Source organism: Meles meles, chromosome 20, assembly GCF_922984935.1.
Source record: "Meles meles chromosome 20, mMelMel3.1 paternal haplotype, whole genome shotgun sequence".
Classification (NCBI taxonomy): Eukaryota; Metazoa; Chordata; class Mammalia; order Carnivora; family Mustelidae; genus Meles; species Meles meles.
This window is the reverse complement of record NC_060085.1, coordinates 22482694-22501636: the sequence shown is the minus strand read 5'-3', so window position 1 is coordinate 22501636 and position 18943 is coordinate 22482694. Positions and strand designations below refer to the sequence as shown.

Here is an 18943-nt window from a genome sequence, read left to right as displayed (position 1 = left end):
TAACTAATCTTTTTACTTTGAGATAATTACAGATAAACGTGCAATTACAAAAAATAATACAGACAGATCCCACATACCCTTTACCCATTCCGCACTGATGACAGCTTGCAGAATAAAGTACAGCATCACAACCAGGATATTGACAAAGTCTGCCCATTGTGGTTCACATTTCCTCAGTTGTCTTCACATTTATTTCTGTGTGTGTGCCTGTATGTGTCTCTTTGTGATTTAATGTCCTGCATATCCACCCCCACGGTCAAGATCCCATAGACTTACATCAACACAAGGGTCTTTTGTGTTGCCCTTATATTGTCACACTGACTCCCCCGTCACACCTTCCTGCCTTTCCCCTCCTCCCATCCCTACCCCTGGCAGCCACTAGTCTGTCCCCCATTCTATAATGTCATTTCAAGAAAGTTACATAAATGGAATTATATAATATATAACCTTTTGGGAGTGTCTTTCGTCACTCAGCATGATTCCTGGAGATGTCATTGAAATTATTGGGTTTATCAGTAGTGTGTTCTCTTTGTTCTCTTTTATTCTGCTGCCCAGTCAAGTAGGAGTACCAAGATTTGTTTAACCATTTCTAACCATTTGCCTGCTGAAGGAACATCTGGGTTGTTTTCAGTTTTTAGCTATTGCAAGTAAAGCTTCTGTGAACATTTGTGCACAGGTTTTTGAATACTTGTGCACAGGTATTTGTACACAGATTTCCATTTCTCTGGGGAAAATGGTAGGCATGCAAATGTGGGTCACTTGGTAATACCATGTGTTAGTTTATTAAGAAACTGCCATAGAGGGGCGCCTGGGTGGCTCAGTGGGTTAAAGCCTCTGCCTTCGGCTCAGGTCATGATCTCAGGGTCCTGGGATCGAGCCCCACATCGGGCTCTCTGCTCCGCGGGGAGCCTGCTTCCTCCTCTCTCTCTGCCTGCCTCTCTGCCTAGTTGTGATTCTCTCTGTCAAATAAATAAAATATTAAAAAAAAAAAAAAGAAACTGCCATAGAGTTTTCCAGAGATGCTGTACCATTAACATTCCCATCAGCAATGTATCCATAATGTTTTTAAGTATTTAGGTGATAATTTAAGCCAGATTTTTTATACTACATTCCCATGCTCCATTTTTACTGTATTTGCATTTAGAGTTCTGAAGGTCAAACATATGTTAAAAGTTGTGCTATGTAACATCTAATTTTTACAAAATAAATGTTGAGGGAGAGAAGGAAAAGCATCCCTGTGTTCCTTCTTGTCTGGTGTATCAGCCCGAGTGTTCAGTGGGCCAGTCAAATCCCCTCTTTGATTCATGAGTCACTTCCCCTTTCCTTTCTGAGTCCTGGGATTAAGGATTCTTGTACTGCCTAACTCCCAGAGCGACTGTGAGAACCAAATGAAGGAACAGATCCAAGACCCAGAGAACCATTTAGAACACAAACCTTGGGATAGAAGAGGTTTCCTTTTACAAATCCATATTATAGTTAAAATTAGGCTTGGGGAATCAGTGCCTGCTTTCTGAAAAGACAGACAAAAAAGTTGCCAGTGCTGTGGCCAGTATCTGGAGTCTGGCCTCAGCACTGCGACAGAGCAGCCTTGCTTCTCGAGAGTCCGGCAGGTGCCAGGCTGCGATCTTCCTGCCTAAATGGGCACGGGAGCAGGTTGAAGCAATACCTGTGTGGCCACGGCCAGGGAAAGAAAGGCAGAGAGGAAATAGTAACTGTGCAGAGATTTCCAGGCAAATGAAAACAGGCAGAATACCCTTAGCTTTGTTTCTTAAGCCCCGTGGCACCTGGTGTTAGCATCATTTTTATTGTACAGAAAATAACTCTTCACACAGAAATTATATAACCGTGAGATGAAGCTAGCATTAATATCATTATTGTATGTGTGTAAAAAGTGAGACCCAGGGTAATTTTGTAAAAATCTAGCTACTTTAGGATATGAGCATTTTCTTACTGGTGTATAATTAACACATAGTAAACAAATTCGAATCTCAAGGGTAAACCTTGTAACTTTCTAAAGATGTAACTTTTAAACATTGTAACTACCACCCAGATAAAAAGATACAAAATTTCCACTGCCTTAAAAGCAATAACAACTGAGTTCATTTGTCACAAATGGGGTAACTGCACCAAAAAGGAATCATAATCATTAAGCTTAAGGACAATTATTTTTATGCACAGATTCTGTTGTATTATACATTAAAGACTTTGTGTAATAAGCTTTCAAGCCAAGTTAATAACAGATCGGGGGCGTGGAGAAGGGGACCCGGAAGAATGCCTTAAGAGCCATAAAACACTGTCCGTTGAAAGATGAAGGGTGTGATGAGCTGTGCGTGCTCGGCCTTCCAGCAAAAGCACCAGTGACGGATCTGTGGACACACAGGATTGAAGTGGACACACAGAGAATTAGACCCTCTTAGGAGCACCTTCATTCACACATCCCTCTGAAAGTCCATTTTCTAGGCCACAGTGACAGAACTTTGTAGAATATTGGGATCTGGATATTGTCCGAAGCCATGTGTTTGACTAAAATTAGCTTAAAGCCATCAGCAGCCCTGCACACAGATAGTACACTTGTTGGGCAACACTGCCATCTGGTGCCGCGGAGGGAGTAATGCCATCAACTCTTCATGGATTAAATTCCATTTCAGTTTCATAATTCACTTGCTAAAATTCCCTTGGGACTATTTACCTAGTACATTATATATAGATATATATAAATTGGAAGGGGGGGTTCCTGGGGTTAAGAATAATACATAGGGACATAGGGGCGCCTGGGTGGCTCAGTCAGTTAAGCATCTGACTTCAGCCCAGGTCATCATCTTGGAGTCCTGGGATCGAGCCCCATGTTGGGCTCCCTTCTCAGCAGGGAGTCTGCTTCTCTTTCTCCCTCTGCCCTTCCCCTGCTCATGCTATCTCTCTCAAATAAATAAGTAAATTCTTTTTAAAAAATGAATAAATAAAAGAATACATAGCTTCTGGTGTGCCCAGTACACTGACCAGGTCAGAAATCTGACGTGGACACCATAGATCCAGACAGAAATAGGAAATTCCCTAACTGGCGAGAGCTGTGTGGTGAAGGAGCAGCGTGAAGCCTAGAATTTTGTTGTGCACCATACACTGTTGCTCCCTGAATTCCATTTCGCAAGGGGAATGGTCATACTAACATTTGATAGAAGTGAAGCATTGCAAAACATAGAATTCAGACGAAGGAAGAATAAAATTCACCTTTTCTATGGATGAGGGAAGACGAATCCATGAATAAGTAAGGCCAACTACTAGAGCAGCCTGGCAGTTTTTCTGGTCGTGGGAGGAGAAGGGAGAGAGGGGTCCTCTCAAATGCAGAGACTATAAAGCTTTTGTCTGGAGAAGCATGCTTTGTTCACTTCCCTCTCATGACTGATTCACCAGTGTTATGTATTTCTAAAAGTGATTCTGACCTATAGCTGCCCCTCAGTTATTCAAGCTGTCGATATACCTCTGTTTTCTAGAAGTCATTTTCACCATCCAGTTGATTAGGTCACCTGGACTATATTGATATATCAGTCAGTACGGGGCATAATGATTAAGAACGTGGACTTATTATGAGACTCGGTTGACTCTGGTTCTGTTGTACTTGGGTGTCACCTGCAAGATGGCAGTGATCACAGTGTGGCCCTCACTGATCAGAAGAGTAATGCATGTGAAGTGCTTAGCACAGGGCCTCCCACTCGGTGAGTGTTCTGTCTGTGGCTTCTCTGCTTGCCGTCGTAACTTCATCTGTCCCTTCTTATGTGAGATTCCCCTGAAACCCTAATGCCTTACCATGCATCCTATTCCAGAGAAAGTCTGAGAATGTTTCTGGCCAGGCAGAAGTTAGAGGAAGGCCCCAGTGGAGAAATCTGGAAACTTTCTGCTGCTTTTGCAGTCAGGGTTCAGGGCTTTCCCATGTGGATTCATTTTTTAATGTGAAGTCAATTTTAAACCATTTAGAAATACCTTTTTTTTTTTTTTTTTTTTAAGTATAAAAACATTCCAAGTGTACATGCAGGTAATTTTAGTTTTTCAAAAGTTGAGTTATGTTCCATTGGACAGGTAAAAATTGCTACCTGAATAATTGCCATGTTTTGAAACCTAAGGTATATTTCATGTTGAATTTTCTCCAGGTCCTGTTGTTTAGTCATTCTTTCTTTCTTTTTTTTTTTCTTTTTGTTTTTTTGAGGGAGAGAGAGAGCATGCACGTATGAGCAGGGGGTTGGGGGAATGAGGGGCAGAAGGAGAGAGAGAATCCAAAGCAGGCTCTGAGCTCAGTACAGAGCCTGATTCAGGGCTCTGAATCCTACTACCCCAAGTTCACAACCTGAGCCAAAATCAGAAGTCGGACAGTTAACCGACTGAGCCACTCAGGTGCCCGAATCCTTTTCTTACAGCATAAAAATATTTGTATTCTTACCTGGGAAAGACTCAAGTTTCCACAACATAGCCCCAATATGGTCTGTATTTTTCAAAGTATGTTTATCTAAATACTGTTTTTCATGTGTATATACATCTGTATGAAATAGAATGTAGTGGTAAAGATCTACATAATTTGTGCTAATGAATAACAATTAGTGTAGTTTTCAAGTACTTTTTTTCCCAAGCAGTCTTGACCATTTTGTTCTAAACATATGTGTATAAAAAAGAATTAACAAGGGGTGCCTGGGTGGTTCAGTGGGTTAAGCTTCTGCCCTCAGCTCAGGTCATGATCTCAGGGTCCTGGGATCGAGTCCTGCAACAGGCTCTCTGCTCAGCAGGGAACCTGCTTCCCCCTCTCTGCCGGCCTCTCTGCCTACTTGTGATCTCTGTCTGTCAAATAAATCAACAAAATCTTTAAAAAAAAAAAAAAAAAGAATTAACCCAACTCAAAAATGGGCAAAGGACTTGAATAGTCATCTTCTCAAATAAGATCTAGAAACGGCCAACATGTTGGCAAGAGTGTTGAGCAACCGGAACCCTCTTGCAGCACGGGTGGGGAAGTAAAATGGTGCGGCAGCTTTGGAAGACAATATGACAGTTCCTCAAAAAGTCGAATATGGGATTACCATATGAACCAGCAATTTTATTCCTGGGTATATACCCAAAAGAATTGAAAACAAGGATGCACTAATGTTCACAGCAGCATTATTCACAATAATATGAATAATGAATAATTCATTATTCACAAAACGGTGGGAACAACTCGTGTCAGTCCTCAGACGAATGAATAAATGTGAGGTGGGATGTGCACACGGCGGAGTACTTGTCAGCATTTGTAGAAGGAAGGAGACTCTGACACCTGCTACAGCATCGATGAACCTCAGGGACACGATGCTGGACAAAGGAAGCTGGTCACAAAAGGACAAATATGGTGTGACTGCACTTGCACGAGGTGCCCAAAGTAGGCAGATTGATAGGAACAGAAAGTCGAATGGAGATTATCGGGACTGTGGATGAGGGAAAGAAATCTTGGTTAGTTACACAGCATTGTGAGTGTCCTGAATGCCTCTGAGTTCTACACTTCTATCTGGTTATAGTGCTAAATTTTAGTACATATATTTACCATAATTTTTTTTTTTTTTAAGATTTATGTATTTGAGAGAGAGTGCATGCACTCAAGTTGGGGGGAAGGGCAGAGGGAGAGAATCTTAAGCAGACCCTCTGCTGAGTGCAAAGCCTGGTGGAGAGCTCTGTCTCTACTCTGACATCATGACCCACGCCGAAATCAAGAGTTGGACTATTAACTGGCTGAGCCACCAAAGCACCCCTACCGTAACTTTTAGAAATCGGGGGAAAAGGAATTACATTTGTGCTCCTCGCTAGGCCTTCATAATGCCAGAGATCCAGAAGTGAATAAATCAGTATTTGCCTGGGGAGATGGAACCTGTGCATCCTGCTCCAGTTATGTGCCCTGGACAGAGACGTGTGTCCCAAATGAGGATTCACTGTCTATTTTGAGTTACACTGAATGGATTTGAAATGTTAAACAACTATCTTTAATGACTCCTTGCGTCAGGGAATGACTGGGTGATTTATAATAACTCAACCTTGATAGCCCATCACCCGATAGCCCATCAGGTGATGCTGTGTTGTTAGTTTACATTGCGGGTATGATATTCCGGAAGGATTTGATGAATTTTTAATATCCCAATGTATTATTTGTATATGTGCTGCCGAAGCGAGCACCCAATGTATTATTTGATATTCCCTAAAACACAGAAACAACTTTATCTTGATTGCTGTTAAGACTGTATGGTGTTCATATAATGATAACCGCCAACGTCCACTTACTGAGTGCTTGTTGGGCACCAGATATCACGTTGAGAATTTCATTTTCACAGCAGCTCTGTGAGGTAATTGCCACAGTTGTCCCCATTTTTCAGGGGAACTTAATAGAGAGACTGTCATTTCCCCAATTAACAGCTGGGAATTGAACCTAGGTATCTTTGATTTCAGACCCGAAGCTCTACAACTTTTTCAGAAGTAGAAAAATAAATAAATGAAAGCATACACATTCTTTTGCACTTTTTTACCTCCACAGTATATAACAGATGTTAGTGCTGCCTTGTATTTGAACCAAGATCCTGAATCTGGAAAATCCCCTTCAGGTGCTAGGAAGTGTTGTGACAAGGTAGTCTTACTAGTCTCACTACAGCATTGTTAATGGGGGGTCTGAATCTGCCATTTGAGAATTCCTTCAGTTAAACAAAGCCTCTTGTCACGTTAACTTGCCAAGATGTATTACATTAATTCTGTTTGTTGAGTATTTTCTAACGGGGCACCTGGGTGGCTCAGTTGCTTAACCGTCTGCCTTTGGCTCAGGTCATGATCCTGGAGTCCCAGGGTCGAGCCCCGAATCAGGCTCCCTGCTTGGGAGGAAGTCTGCTTCTCCCTGTGCCCTTACCCCGCTTGTGTTTTCTCTTTCTTAAATAAATAAGTAGAATCTTTTTAAAAAATGTTTTCTAAGAAGAAGTGGTTTGGTATGAAATTGGTTTTTTACAACTGGGGGAGGCCTCCGTGTCTTTGGCACTGTTACCGCACCCCACCTACATTCTCCTCAGCCCCAGCAGGTGATGCGAGAGACTGTACAGTGGCACTCTCTTAGCTTTCCAACCCTCAGAAGTGCGCTCCCTGGCAGCCTCAGTCCTGGGTGCTGGCCTTCTTTCCCCACCCCGCCCATCCCAGCCCGGTGTCCACGGCACCTGCCAAACCCCATCGGGCTGTCCCACCCACCTCACCCTTTTCAGAAGTTCACATGAAGCCACTTCTGCTTTTAGGGAAGACCTGTATCGGTACCTGTCTTACTGACCGAAAGAAATCCAAAGAGGATCTTTGCTTTTATGAAAAAAGGTAAAAAGCAAAAATAACATTTGGCTTTTGTGTGGCAGCAGGCCACCACAGAGGCAGCGACACCCTGTGCAGAGCGAGTGGCCTGCCGAGACCCTGCCCTGGAAACTGCAGTCGGCATCCCTGGGTCTTAAGCACCTGCACTTTGTCCCCAAGTATTCTGTGCATCTGTTAACAGGATGTGTGCTGAGGTACCCGAAAAGCCAAAGAGAGGGGCACCCGGGGGCTCAGTCAGTTGAGTGTCCAGCTCTTGGTTTCAGCTCAAGTCATGATCTCTGGGTCATGGGATCCATCGTGTCGGGCTCCACGCTCAACGAGCAGTCAGTTTGAGATTCTTTCCCTCGCCTCTGCCTCTCCCCCTGCTCGCTCTCACACACAAATAAATAAAATCTAAAAAAAAAAGAAAAGAAAAAGATATTATTCTAGGGTCTAGAAATGGTCAAAAATTTTCCATATGAATATGGAACTTTCTGCCATTTTTGCTTAATGAACATTTCCTAGGCACCCTCCACGTGCAGATAGCCAGGGAGACCTGTAATTGTTGATCACATGATGAAACAACATTTGCCTGAGGAAAAACAGTGCTTTTTTCCTGTAGAAATGTCGTGCCCTCCCACTTTCGTGCTTGTGCTTCAGGTGCGGTGTAGTTCCGGGCCTTTCTAGGCCTTCTCGGGTGCTGAAAGCCATGTGTTTCAGTGAGTTGTCCTTTTCCACATAAACGTTTATCTGAGTAACTAGTCCATATGCTTTAGAAATAAAAACGTATATCAGGGGTGCCTGGGTGGCTCAGTTGGTTGAACATCTGACTCTTGATCTCAGCACAGGTCTTAACTCTCAGGGTTGTGAGTCCAAGCCCCATGTTGGGCTCCACACTGGGCATGGAGCTTACTGGGAAAAAAAGAAAAAAGAAAAAACATATGTTGAGGTTGCTTAGTGTTTTCAAAGTACTTTGGTTAGTCTCCCACTAGAGCGTAAGTCCTGTTGAGGGTCCGACTTTTTCTGTTACTCCTACTGTGTCCTCTGGGCCCAGGTCAGAGCAGGCCCTGGCACCTTGGAGATAAAGAGAAAAAAAGAAAAAAAAGAGAGACGGTAAATGAATATGGCCATCCTGCTTAAAGTAAAGGTACAGGATAGCTCAGGAGTAAAAAGCATAAATATTTCTCCTTCAGATCATTGCAGTGGTATCAGTAAGCCAGATCACTATAATAGATGGAACTTTTAACATTTTCACAGACGTAAGTGTTTTGCTTTTTCTTAAGGATTCTTTGATTTGGTGATAGGAAGGAATGGCCTGCTATTTACAGAATGGTTAAATTTGTTTTCTGGAACTTAGTCCCTAAGGTGCAATGGCTAGCTTTTTATCAAGAGCTATGAAGTATAAAAACAAAGGGAGGATTGCTTACTCAGCATTTGATCCCTGTGTCCTTATATGCATTGCTGACATAGGGCAATTAATCACTATTAACTTTGTGATAAGATACTTGCCTTATATCCATTTGCCAAGGAAAAAAGGTAAATTCTAACATTATACCAGGAGCCCCTAAAACTTGGATTTTATTATAAATACAGATTTCTGCCCGCCAGCGTGGGGAGATGATTTGGCCTTAATCCCTAGCACGTCTTCAGTTTGTTGGTTCCTTAGTTTCAGACTCCATCCATCCTTGCTTCTGCAAACTGTTTTGGTAGATGGGAAAGGAGTTTGGTTACACGGGTTTGCAAGAGATTTCTTTCATTGGGTGCTTTGATTTGTTTCTTGTAGTCTGCTCCATCTGGACACAAACATCTGACAGTGGAAGAATTATTTGGAACCTCTTTGCCAAAGGAACAGCCAGCTGTTGTGGGTCTGGATTCCGAAGAAGTGGAGAGGCTGCCAGGAGATGCCTCCCAGAAAGAGTCCAGCTCATTCCTTCCATTTTCCTTCGAGCAGTCAGGAGGAGCCCCTCAGTCGGAAAACCTGGGTGTCCATCCTGCTGCCCACCACTCAGTCCCACCTGAAGTCCCTACCCCGATGCTGATCACTCCTGCCTCCATCACACAGTCCGGTGACAAACAGGCCCCAGGCTATGCCATCCCACTGCGCCCTGTGCTCAGTCCCACTTTACCAGCAGAAGCTCCTACAGCACAGGTTCCGCCCAGCTTACCCCGAAACACCACCATGATGCAGGCAGTGAAGACCACGCCGAGACAGAGGTCTCCACTCCTGAGCCAGCCAGTCCCTGAGCTCAGCCATGCCAATCTGACTGCCACCCAGAGCCCCTTCAGGGCCCCCCTGAGCGTGACAAACACAGCTGGTACATCCCTCCCAAGTGTGGATCTTCTCCAGAAACTCAGGTTGACCCCACAGCATGACCAAATACAGACGCAGCCTCTTGGGAAAGGAGCCGTGGCACCCAGCTTTTCCCCAGCAGCCAGCCAGCTGGCCACACCCGAGAGCTTCATAGAGCCTCCCTCCAAGACCGCAGCAGCTCGAGCCTCAGCAGCCCTGAGCAACATGGTGCTTGCTCCCCTTCAGGTACTGGCAGGAGGCTGGGTGGCTCTGACTGGTGGGGGAAGCTTCAGAGGCCTTGACAGTGACTGCTAGGACGCAGTCCCTTCAAAGAGACAGCTGTTAGGTACATCCGGGGCAGGACGACGGGAAGGAAGAAACCCTGTAGTGAATAGCCAGGTTACTGGTACGTGGTGGTGGACTCCGTTCCACTGCCCCAGAGATAGCAGCTGGTCGAGCCAAGAAGCCACACCAGTGTTTTCCTATCAGGGCATGCATTGTAGAGGGTTGGTTTGTTTCTGCCTCACAAGTCCAGAAGTCCACATTTGACTCAGGACCGTAGATGCAGATTATCCCCAGCTTTGGCCCATCCCCAGTTCCCTTGGTATTCACTGAGTGCCCACCTTGGGCCAGGCACACTTGGGGTGCCATAACAGTATCCCAGCTTTGGAGATAGAGGATCAAGTAAAGCTTCCTAGTGAAGCTCGTGTTCAGCTGAGATCTGAAGACTCAGCGGAAGTTAGTCAGACCTTCGCTAGAGGTAGAGAAGAGTGTCTGAGACAAGGAAAGGGAAGTAGCGTGTGCAGAGGCCTGGAGATGAGCAGCATTTACTAAACATGAAGACCTGTAGTGTGGTCGGATCTCCTGCAGAAGAAGCTTGGAGGCAAAGGTACTGGCCAGTCAGCAGGGCTTTGGAAACTATGTGAAGCAATCTGAGGCTTGTTCTCAGAGCCCAGGGAGGGCAGGTGGCCTCCTAAGGGCTTTGAGCAGAGGTGGTGAACAGGGCAAGGAGAAGACGGAAGCAGGACCACCGTCAAGAAGGAGGCTAGGCGGTTACCCAGTCTTGAGCTGGTGGGGGCCTGACTTTGGGAGTATGGACCAGCGGGTTTGTTAACAAGTGGGAGCAGTGGGACCTGTTGGTTGATTGTGGGTGAGGTGTGAAGAGGCTTGTCCCTCAGTGATGGATGGGGCTGGCAAGTTTACAGGTGAGAGTCACCAGGATTTCAGCCCTGTGCCCTTTAATAATAACCCGCAATAGTAACATTTCACCAAATAACAGTGTACAGAGGGTCCATCATAGTCATTGTATGTGATTTCGTAGTTGATGGACAGTTTTGTTCCATTCCTTCGAAGTCCTATACAGAAAGACAGAAAACAATGTTTTGGTTCTACCGTGAAACTGTGCTTTCGGGCCATTTCTATTGAGGTTTTGTGTAGTCTACGGAGAGAGAATGTTCTGACAGATGAGTACCCCTGCAGTGGGCCTGCTGCTCTGGAAGCCCGGCCAGCGGCCTGAACTGCCACAGCGCTGCCCTGCTCTCCACTGCCTCCTTGCAGGGGCCCCGATGCACGTGTGCATTTGCATTTACCTCTCATTTCCTTCAGGGTCTGGGGTGCCACTGAATTTTTTTTTTTTTTTTAAGATTTTATTTATTTGACAGAGAGATCACAAGTAGGCAGAGAGGCAGGCAGAGAGAGGAGGAAGCAGGCTACCTGCTAAGCAGAGAGCCCGATGCGGGGCTCGATCCCAAGACCCTGAGACCATGACGTGAGCCGAAGATAGAGGCTTAACCCACTGAGCCACCCAAGCGCCCCGGCTTTACTGAATTTTAAATGTATTTGCTCTACAACAAGAAGTTCTTTGTCTCCCAATGAATAAGGACAAAACGTAGCATGTGGAGGTGTGACTCTAGATGAAGACTGTCTAGTGCCCCCTATCCAGAGTCCACGCCACCTTATTGAGGTTTCAGGCCACCAGGATGTGGCATCTCTACAGATTCAATAGCAAAACCGTGCTCGGGCTGTCCCCACTCTTTTCCTTAGAGACGCCTTGAAGGTTCTGCACACAGCCCTGTTCTTGGAGTGACTAAGGGGGTCGGAGGGCGTCCCAGGGCCCTCACCCTGCAGTTCAGACAGAACTAGTAGTGTCTGGACTGTTCTTAACTGCTAAAGTGAATTTATCCCCAGTAGTTAGGAAGTCTTCATTGAAGCTTGCTAGGTCTGTTCATCTTTTCTTTTTAACGTTGCAGTCTATGCAGCCAAACCAGGATCCTGAAGTCTTTGCCCAGCCTAAGGTGTTGCCCAGCGCCGTCCCGGTAAGCTCTCCCTTTCTCTGAAGAACACATTCTCTTTAGGTTTTCCCGCTGGGCATGAAGTAAAACGTTGTTGCTTGAGTGTCAGGTTGCAGCTCTCGGGCCTGGAGCCCTCTCAGGTGCCCTTCTGAGCCAGGCTGCCCTGCTCCCCCAGCAGAGTTCGTTGCTGCAGCCCCCGTGGGCTTCTGGTCATGGTCTCTGGAACAGTGCCTTCCCTGACCGTACAGAAGGGGGCTCGCTTGGTATTTGTCGGCTGAGAGCGTGTCAGCCTGGTTTCCATGAGGAGGAAATACTCTTTGTCCTGCAAGAGCCATGATGCCTGGTTGAATCATCACCGTGCTTGGGCTCCAAGCCTGCGTGCTCTGCCCCTTGCTTCTGCTCGCTGGCCTCACTTTTTAAAAGTTGTCCCCACTCTCCATTACCTGCCAGCCCTGAAGTGCACGCTAATTGTTTTCAGTTCCTGAACTTTTACCTTCCCATTTACCTTTGAGCCTTTATGCCTGGCCTCAAGTCTCAGAACTGAAACTGCAGCCTGCTCCTGCCTGGTGGTGGTAACCCCTCTTTCCTATAGCTTGTCCTGCCGCCTGGGAATCAGCGGGGGTGACGCAGGCATCAAAAACAGACTGGATGGCTTAGGCCCCAAAAGTCACGCCCTTAACACTGTGGCTGTTTGTAAACGAAGAGGGTGACAGGAGAAGGAGAAATTGAGATGTCTGTTGATTCTGTCAGATGCGGAAATTACTAAAAATGCTGATTATTTCTGGTTAGTGTGTTCTGTTGGTTAGCCTTTGTTAGCATACAAGTACATCTAATTGGGGAAAGGAGGTAGATGTTCGTTTTATGTGTAAGTTTTATTTGTGTCTTTGATACTTGTGGTGTATAATTATATTGAACACTACAAGAGAAACTAATGTTTCATGTAACTGGGTTTTTTTACTCCTTTTTAAGATTTTATGTATTTATTAGGGGGTGGGGGTGAGGGCAGAGGAAGAGGAAGAGAGAATCCGTCCTGAGCATGGAGACTGAGGCAGGGTCTCGTGACCCCGAGATCATGACCTGAGCCAAAACCAAGAGTTAAACGCTCAAATAACTGAGCCACTCAGATAACCCGTCTCTCTTTTTTATTTTTTTTGCCAAACTTTATTGATGTGTAGTACCCATAATAAAACGTACACGTTTTACGAGTTTTAACATACATAACATCCCTTGGGTACCAGTCAAGATACGTAACATTTCCATCACTCCAGAAGGTTCCCTCATGCCCTCCTCCCGTCATTTCCCTGCTCCCTATATAAAACTTTACATTCTTAATTTATCATAGGTTTGTTATTATTGTGCATACCCCGCTGGGATCATACTTCCTTTCTGTGATGTTCAGACTTGGCTTCCTAATAAATGGACCCTTCATCTTTTAGCTAACATTCTTCGTTCCCCTGCAGGTCACAGGCCCCACACTGGTTACTGCAACAACCATGGCAGTGTCTTCGGTCCTGTTGTCCCCAAGTGTTTTCCAGCAGACGGTTACAAGGTCCGCAGACCTTGAGAGGAAAGCAAGTGCCCCTTCTCCACTGACTGTTGGAACATCAGAAAATCAGAGAAAGCCTTCCATTATTCTCAGCAAGTCTCAGCTCCAGGATACATTAATACATCTAATAAAGGTATGCAGCCCATCCCAGCAGTTAAGTCTAATCTTTTGTCCTCAATATTAAAGAACGTATGAGTTCTTCTTAGAAAATCAGTTCGTAACGTAAATTCGAGACTAGCCTGAACTAATGTTTCTCTCTTTCTGAGCATACACTCCCAATGGAAAAGTGTCTGAGTGAATTCCAAAATATTGATTACCGTTGCCTCTGGGTTGTGGGATTCTTTGGGTAATTAGTTATACATCATTTATACGCTTTTTTCCTAAGCTTTTGTCAAGGAAGTAAGTTCTGCTGAGGTAAACGAATCATTACCATCTCTTCCAGAACGATTCCAGCTTCCTCAGTACGCTTCACGAAGTCTACTTGCAGGTTCTGACCAAGAACAAAGACAACCACAACTTATGACTGGAACAGAATAAATCCGAAGGCAGAATGTCGACCTCAAATAGGCCTCATCATGGAAACTTCTAAACAGAACATTGAGTTTTGAGAATCCTGAAATTGAGCCTATGAGAAAGAGACTCATTCCTTAAGAATGTTTTCCAAGTGACGTTCTCAGTGATAATGGAGGTTTCACTGTGAAGCATCACCAGCAGACCTTTGTTTTGACAAAAAAAAAAAGAAAGAAAGAAAAGAAAAAAAAAACCATTGTGTTAAATTGTGTGGGTGTTTTCATCAGCTCTAAGAAAGGATGTGAAATGAGGAGTCTGGTTTTCAGCTTGCTTTCACTCTCAAGGTCTTAGGGAGGAGGGGTCACCAGCCTTGCAGCAGAGTTCAGCCCAGCCAGTGCCCCTTCCCCTGCTCCTCCCTCCCAGAAGTTTGAGTTTGAGCCTCAGGCTGATGTCAAGTTCTTACCAGAGCAGAAGTCAGCTCTGTGCAAAGTAGCTTTGAGTTTTAAGGATCAGAGTTTAAGTTGGCAGATTAGGACTGATTTGTTCAAATGAAGTATATTTTTATGAATGCCCCATTTGGGCCTTAAAAGTTCTGAAATTTCTCAATTGTGTTTTGTTCTTAAGTGTCCCAAGTCCTGCCAAGCAGCAGGCTCTCCGGGCAGCGATACCATGTGACTAGGGCCCCGCCAGGCTCTGTGATGGTATGGGAGTAGCATGTCACACCTTTGAAGCAAAGGCTGCGGCTGGTAAAGACTGAATTCGATCAGAAACCTTCACTTTAAGTTAACCTCTTGAGTGGTTTTGAAAACGTTAAGTTTTGTGTGAAGTGTAGCCTTATTTTCCTTTTCTGTCTAAACACAGAAGTCCTTGTTGGTTGTTTTCCTTAACACTTTGACAAAAGGACCAGTGGACCAATCTAACAAAGCCATTCTGGTTCCATTCCTCGAGTCTACTGAGAGTAGTTTTAAAGCTATGCAGAAAAGGGAGCTGTTATTCACACTGCCCTTACTTTATTATAGAAAATGGAATTAAAAACAAAGTGTGAAATTCAGAACTTTACCAATGTATTCCTAGGCTGTGAGTACTTTTGCAGCCCAAAGTGTGAAAATATGTAAAGATGCTTTGTTATGCTGCTACTGACCTGCCATGATTTATATTTATTCTTTTATGGCATGTAATGGTGATTAGTAATATTTTAATGTAGAATTGGATTTATTTCAGCAATAGTAATTTTAAGATACTCTTTGAATGAAAGTGTCTTCGTTTCTATGATACAGATCATTTTGTAGTATTTAACCAATTAAGATGCACTGCTTACTTTTCGGAGCACTATTTAATGATGGGGTAAAAACCCAGTTGGCTCAACCAGGTAGCATAAGGATTAGCTGTGAATAATGCTGGTGGATGTGGTGGTTCCTCGGGAACAATCATTTAAGCTTTAATGGTAATTCAATCATAAATCCATAGATTTTCTTTTTTTTTTTTTTTCCTAGCTGAGATTTTAGAAAATGACTTGTGAATTACATGCTTGTTTTAGTTTGGTCTTAGTTTTTGTTTTTTTTTTTTTTTTTAGCTTAAAGAGTACTTTGATTGGCTTTCGTTAATCTAAATGCTTCCTGGGCAGTCTTCTGCTTGTCAACTTAGTGTCTTCTCTTGCTGTCTACGTAGTTACTTGTGAATTGTGCAGAAGTCAGGGAAGCTTAGAGTTCTCATACTCAAGGGGGGGAAGAGCTTGTTTTCAAAGGTGGTGTGTAAACCCAGCAACCAAAAATGAATTGATCGTACACCACCCAGGAAGGACAAAGTCAGAGCAAGATCCAGAGTGTTGCTTACACCAGGAGATGGTGCCGGGGGAGCGACGTGACTGTGACTGTTCTCAGGAAACAGGTTTGATCGCACCCCCAGCGTGGTTTCGGTGAGCTTCGGTATGTGGAAGAATCAAGGGATTCTTGTTGTCATAGACATTTGTCTTGAAATGATTTGAGTATGTGTAATATTATGAGAGAGTTAAAAGAGAGAATATCCTAAGGAGGGCCGGTAATCAAATCTGTTAATTTTCACCCTTTCATCCAAGGAATGAATACGACAGACAGGAAAAGAGAATCTGTGATAAGTTTTCCTCAGTGGGAAAATACACTTTGAAGTGCCCAAGTCATGGAGACTTGAAAAGGGTCAACCTGTTTCAACTCTCAAATGTATGTATTCAAAGGATTTACTTAAAATTCAGAAGCCAGAAGTTCACCGCCATGATTACCAAGAGGTTCGGGCCAGAATGAGTCCTCGAAAGGTCAGGCCAAGCCTGACTTGTTGCAGTTGGATGACCCTGGCCCAAAAGTCACAGTTCAGTTGCCTTATTCCTCGGTCAGATTTCCTATCCAGAACCTCACGCTAGCTTAGGTTGCATGTCCATAGCTGCCGTGACTTGACTGGAACCTTCGTTTCAAACCTTAGTTGAATCAAAGTGGACCCCAAAACACAGATGCTTCTGGCTAGGTTTTGCAGTTAGGCCACCGCATCTGTCCGTGCATCCACCCCAACCCCAGTGGGTGGCACTGCTCTTTTGCTGCAGTTAACGTCACCTTTGGATAGACCCCTGCCCCCCCATACAGCCACGTTCCTGCCCCGCGGCAGCTCCTCCGCAGTGGATATGTACGGTGGGACTTTGAATCCTTAAGTTTCCAAGCGAGCCTGTCAGCACTGGAAGATGGGTTTCATACTGTGTGCATGGAGTGTCCTCACCTCACCTTGCAGCCCTTCAGTGTGGGGGGGTGGCCATCACAGAGCGGGGTTTTGCGAAGAGTCCACGTTGACGGATCCTTCTCTGCTGAAGGCCACACAGGCCTCGTCTAGAATGTGTCTGGCCCAATTTTGCATGTCAAGCATCTGTCCTTTTTCTGCCTAGGTTTCCTTATAAAAATTAAAAACCCCGTCGAATCTTGTACTAGGTAATATGTTGAAACCATGCAGCTTTATTACTATCCCTACTCCCCCGCCAAGAATGTAGTTTGAAGTTTCCTCATTTGGGTAGTAGAGGCCATAACTGCCATCGTATTACTGATAATGCAACATGAAATTGAAGGTGCCTAACCACTTACAACAAAATCAGCCATCACACGGTAACTGGGCAAAACGTAGGAACAGAGGAGCGAGAGGGAGCACAGGCACAAGTGGGCCCAGTCCACGGGAGTGAAGACAAGGAACCACAGGGATGTGGGTCCTGCCTTTTGCTGCATATTTGCTGCTAAGCACGAGTTTCGTTCTTACCTGTCTTTGGTTTTCTTCAGCTGTATTCAGAGTACCTTCTGGAACCAATAGTGCCCTGCCTTTTCAGGTGTATAAAATGTTAAGATCGAAGTCAAGTAAAGCAACTTACACTAGGCTTTTAAAAGCTATGTTTGAGAACATTTCCCTGAGGGCCGGGGCCTCAAGGAGCCTGTTTTCCAGCAAAATCAGCAGGAGAGAGGTGTGCAATGTTTCACTCGGTTTTCTATTCGACATCTTCATTTGAAATGCTAAGATGCAATATCGTTCACTTTGAATGGGGAAGATGCAAAGTTGTGTTTCCCTTTTATCTGTGTGGTTCCTGAAGAAACGCGTTTTTAAAATCTGTGTTCTCAATGGTTTTTTTAATTCTCTATCACTGCTTTGGCCATGCAGCTCTCACGACTTTCAGTGTACGGGACTCTCCGCTTCCTGAAGTGTGGGGCCGAGAAGCTCTGGAATTACAGCAAGGTTTTTGTTCCATGAGCGCAATACTGCGTCATTAACATTTTTAATGGTATGGACTTATACCATCTGTGTATGTTTGCAAATATTAAGTTATTCCATGTTTTCAGATGAGCATTTTTCATCCTAAATTTTATATGTTTGCAAATATATTTTTTTAATAAAAGTTCAAAACCAAGTTTTAGCACCTACTAAATGTTAATTGTGTTTTTATTTAATTTAGAGAAATGGAACGTCTAAATGTGTTGCTACCCTTTGCCAGAACTGCACACTGGTGAGATGGGGAGAGGTGAGAGGACAGAGCCGCCAGGGAAGGCCCTTGTCTGCCCGGTGCCAGTCTGGGCCTGGCCAGCTGCACTGCAGGCCATGTGGATTCCCAGGTCCGAAGGCCCCGAGGCCTGGCGTCCTTGAACGACTGTGCACTTCCTTCCCTGGTAGCTGAACAGCAAGTGTGTAACTACTGTGAGCGGACACCTAAAGAGCTTCACTGAGGCTCCAATGGCTACCCCAGCCAGAGGGACTTCTAGTCACAGCCAAAAACACTGTTCTGTAGGAGACGATAGTAGGGGCCAGTTCCCACAGTCTCAGTTTGTGTGTATCGGGCTGTCACATGACAGGCATCTAGGATGACAAGGAAGAAAAGAAAGAGGGTGGAAACTAAAATCTGATCATTGTGGGAAATAGAGAAAAGTTTCAAGGGAAAAAAAAATGGTTAATCTTCTCTCTCCCTAACAACTGTTGAGATGTTAGTGATCCAAACAAAATTCTGCATAAGATGTCTGTTAGACCTACCTGCCTTCTCAGGGCAGAGATGAAGCCAACCCATGGCTTAGGACAGTCACCATTACAGCTGAACGCCCATTCAGTACTTCCGGGGTTGCGTCCCATTTGCTTGATCTTCAGAGCAAGCCATTCTAAGGAGAAGGAAGTTGAATCGGGGAGCGACTGAGGTATGGGCCAAAGGTTGCTGCTTAAGCCAGCGCAGGGTCTTGAAGCAAAGCAGGCCCGAGAGCTGGTCTAGAGCCACTTTCTTCACTCCTCTGTCTCCATGATGGATGGTCCTGGATTGCTTTTTCATAGTTTCTTAGGTTACCACTGTTTATTAACAGCTAACGAGGTCTGCTCATCTTGCTGGTTTGCTTGTGTCGGCACCTAGGAAACCAGATAACTGGGTTCATCAGAATTTCGTGGAAAGGGAACATCAGCAGCTCCTGCTGTAGCAGATGGGTGTTTTGGGTTTTTTTCTTTTAAGATTTTATTTATTTA

At 44.7% G+C, this 18943-nt stretch overlaps 1 protein-coding gene across 2 annotated transcripts in view; it reads left to right on the top strand.

The window, feature by feature from the left end:
• DCP1A (decapping mRNA 1A) overlaps positions 1-17868 on the top strand; it is a 58188-nt gene extending 40320 nt beyond the window's left edge. For both annotated transcript variants that reach the window (XM_045991614.1, XM_045991615.1), the window contains 4 exons: positions 9098-9850; positions 11854-11919; positions 13356-13574; positions 13884-17868. In XM_045991614.1, the coding sequence (XP_045847570.1) occupies positions 9098-9850; positions 11854-11919; positions 13356-13574; positions 13884-13964 (1119 nt within the window). In that variant the 3' untranslated portion in view covers positions 13965-17868. The remainder of the gene's footprint in view (positions 1-9097; positions 9851-11853; positions 11920-13355; positions 13575-13883) is intronic.
• Positions 17869-18943: the final 1075 nt, after the last annotated feature.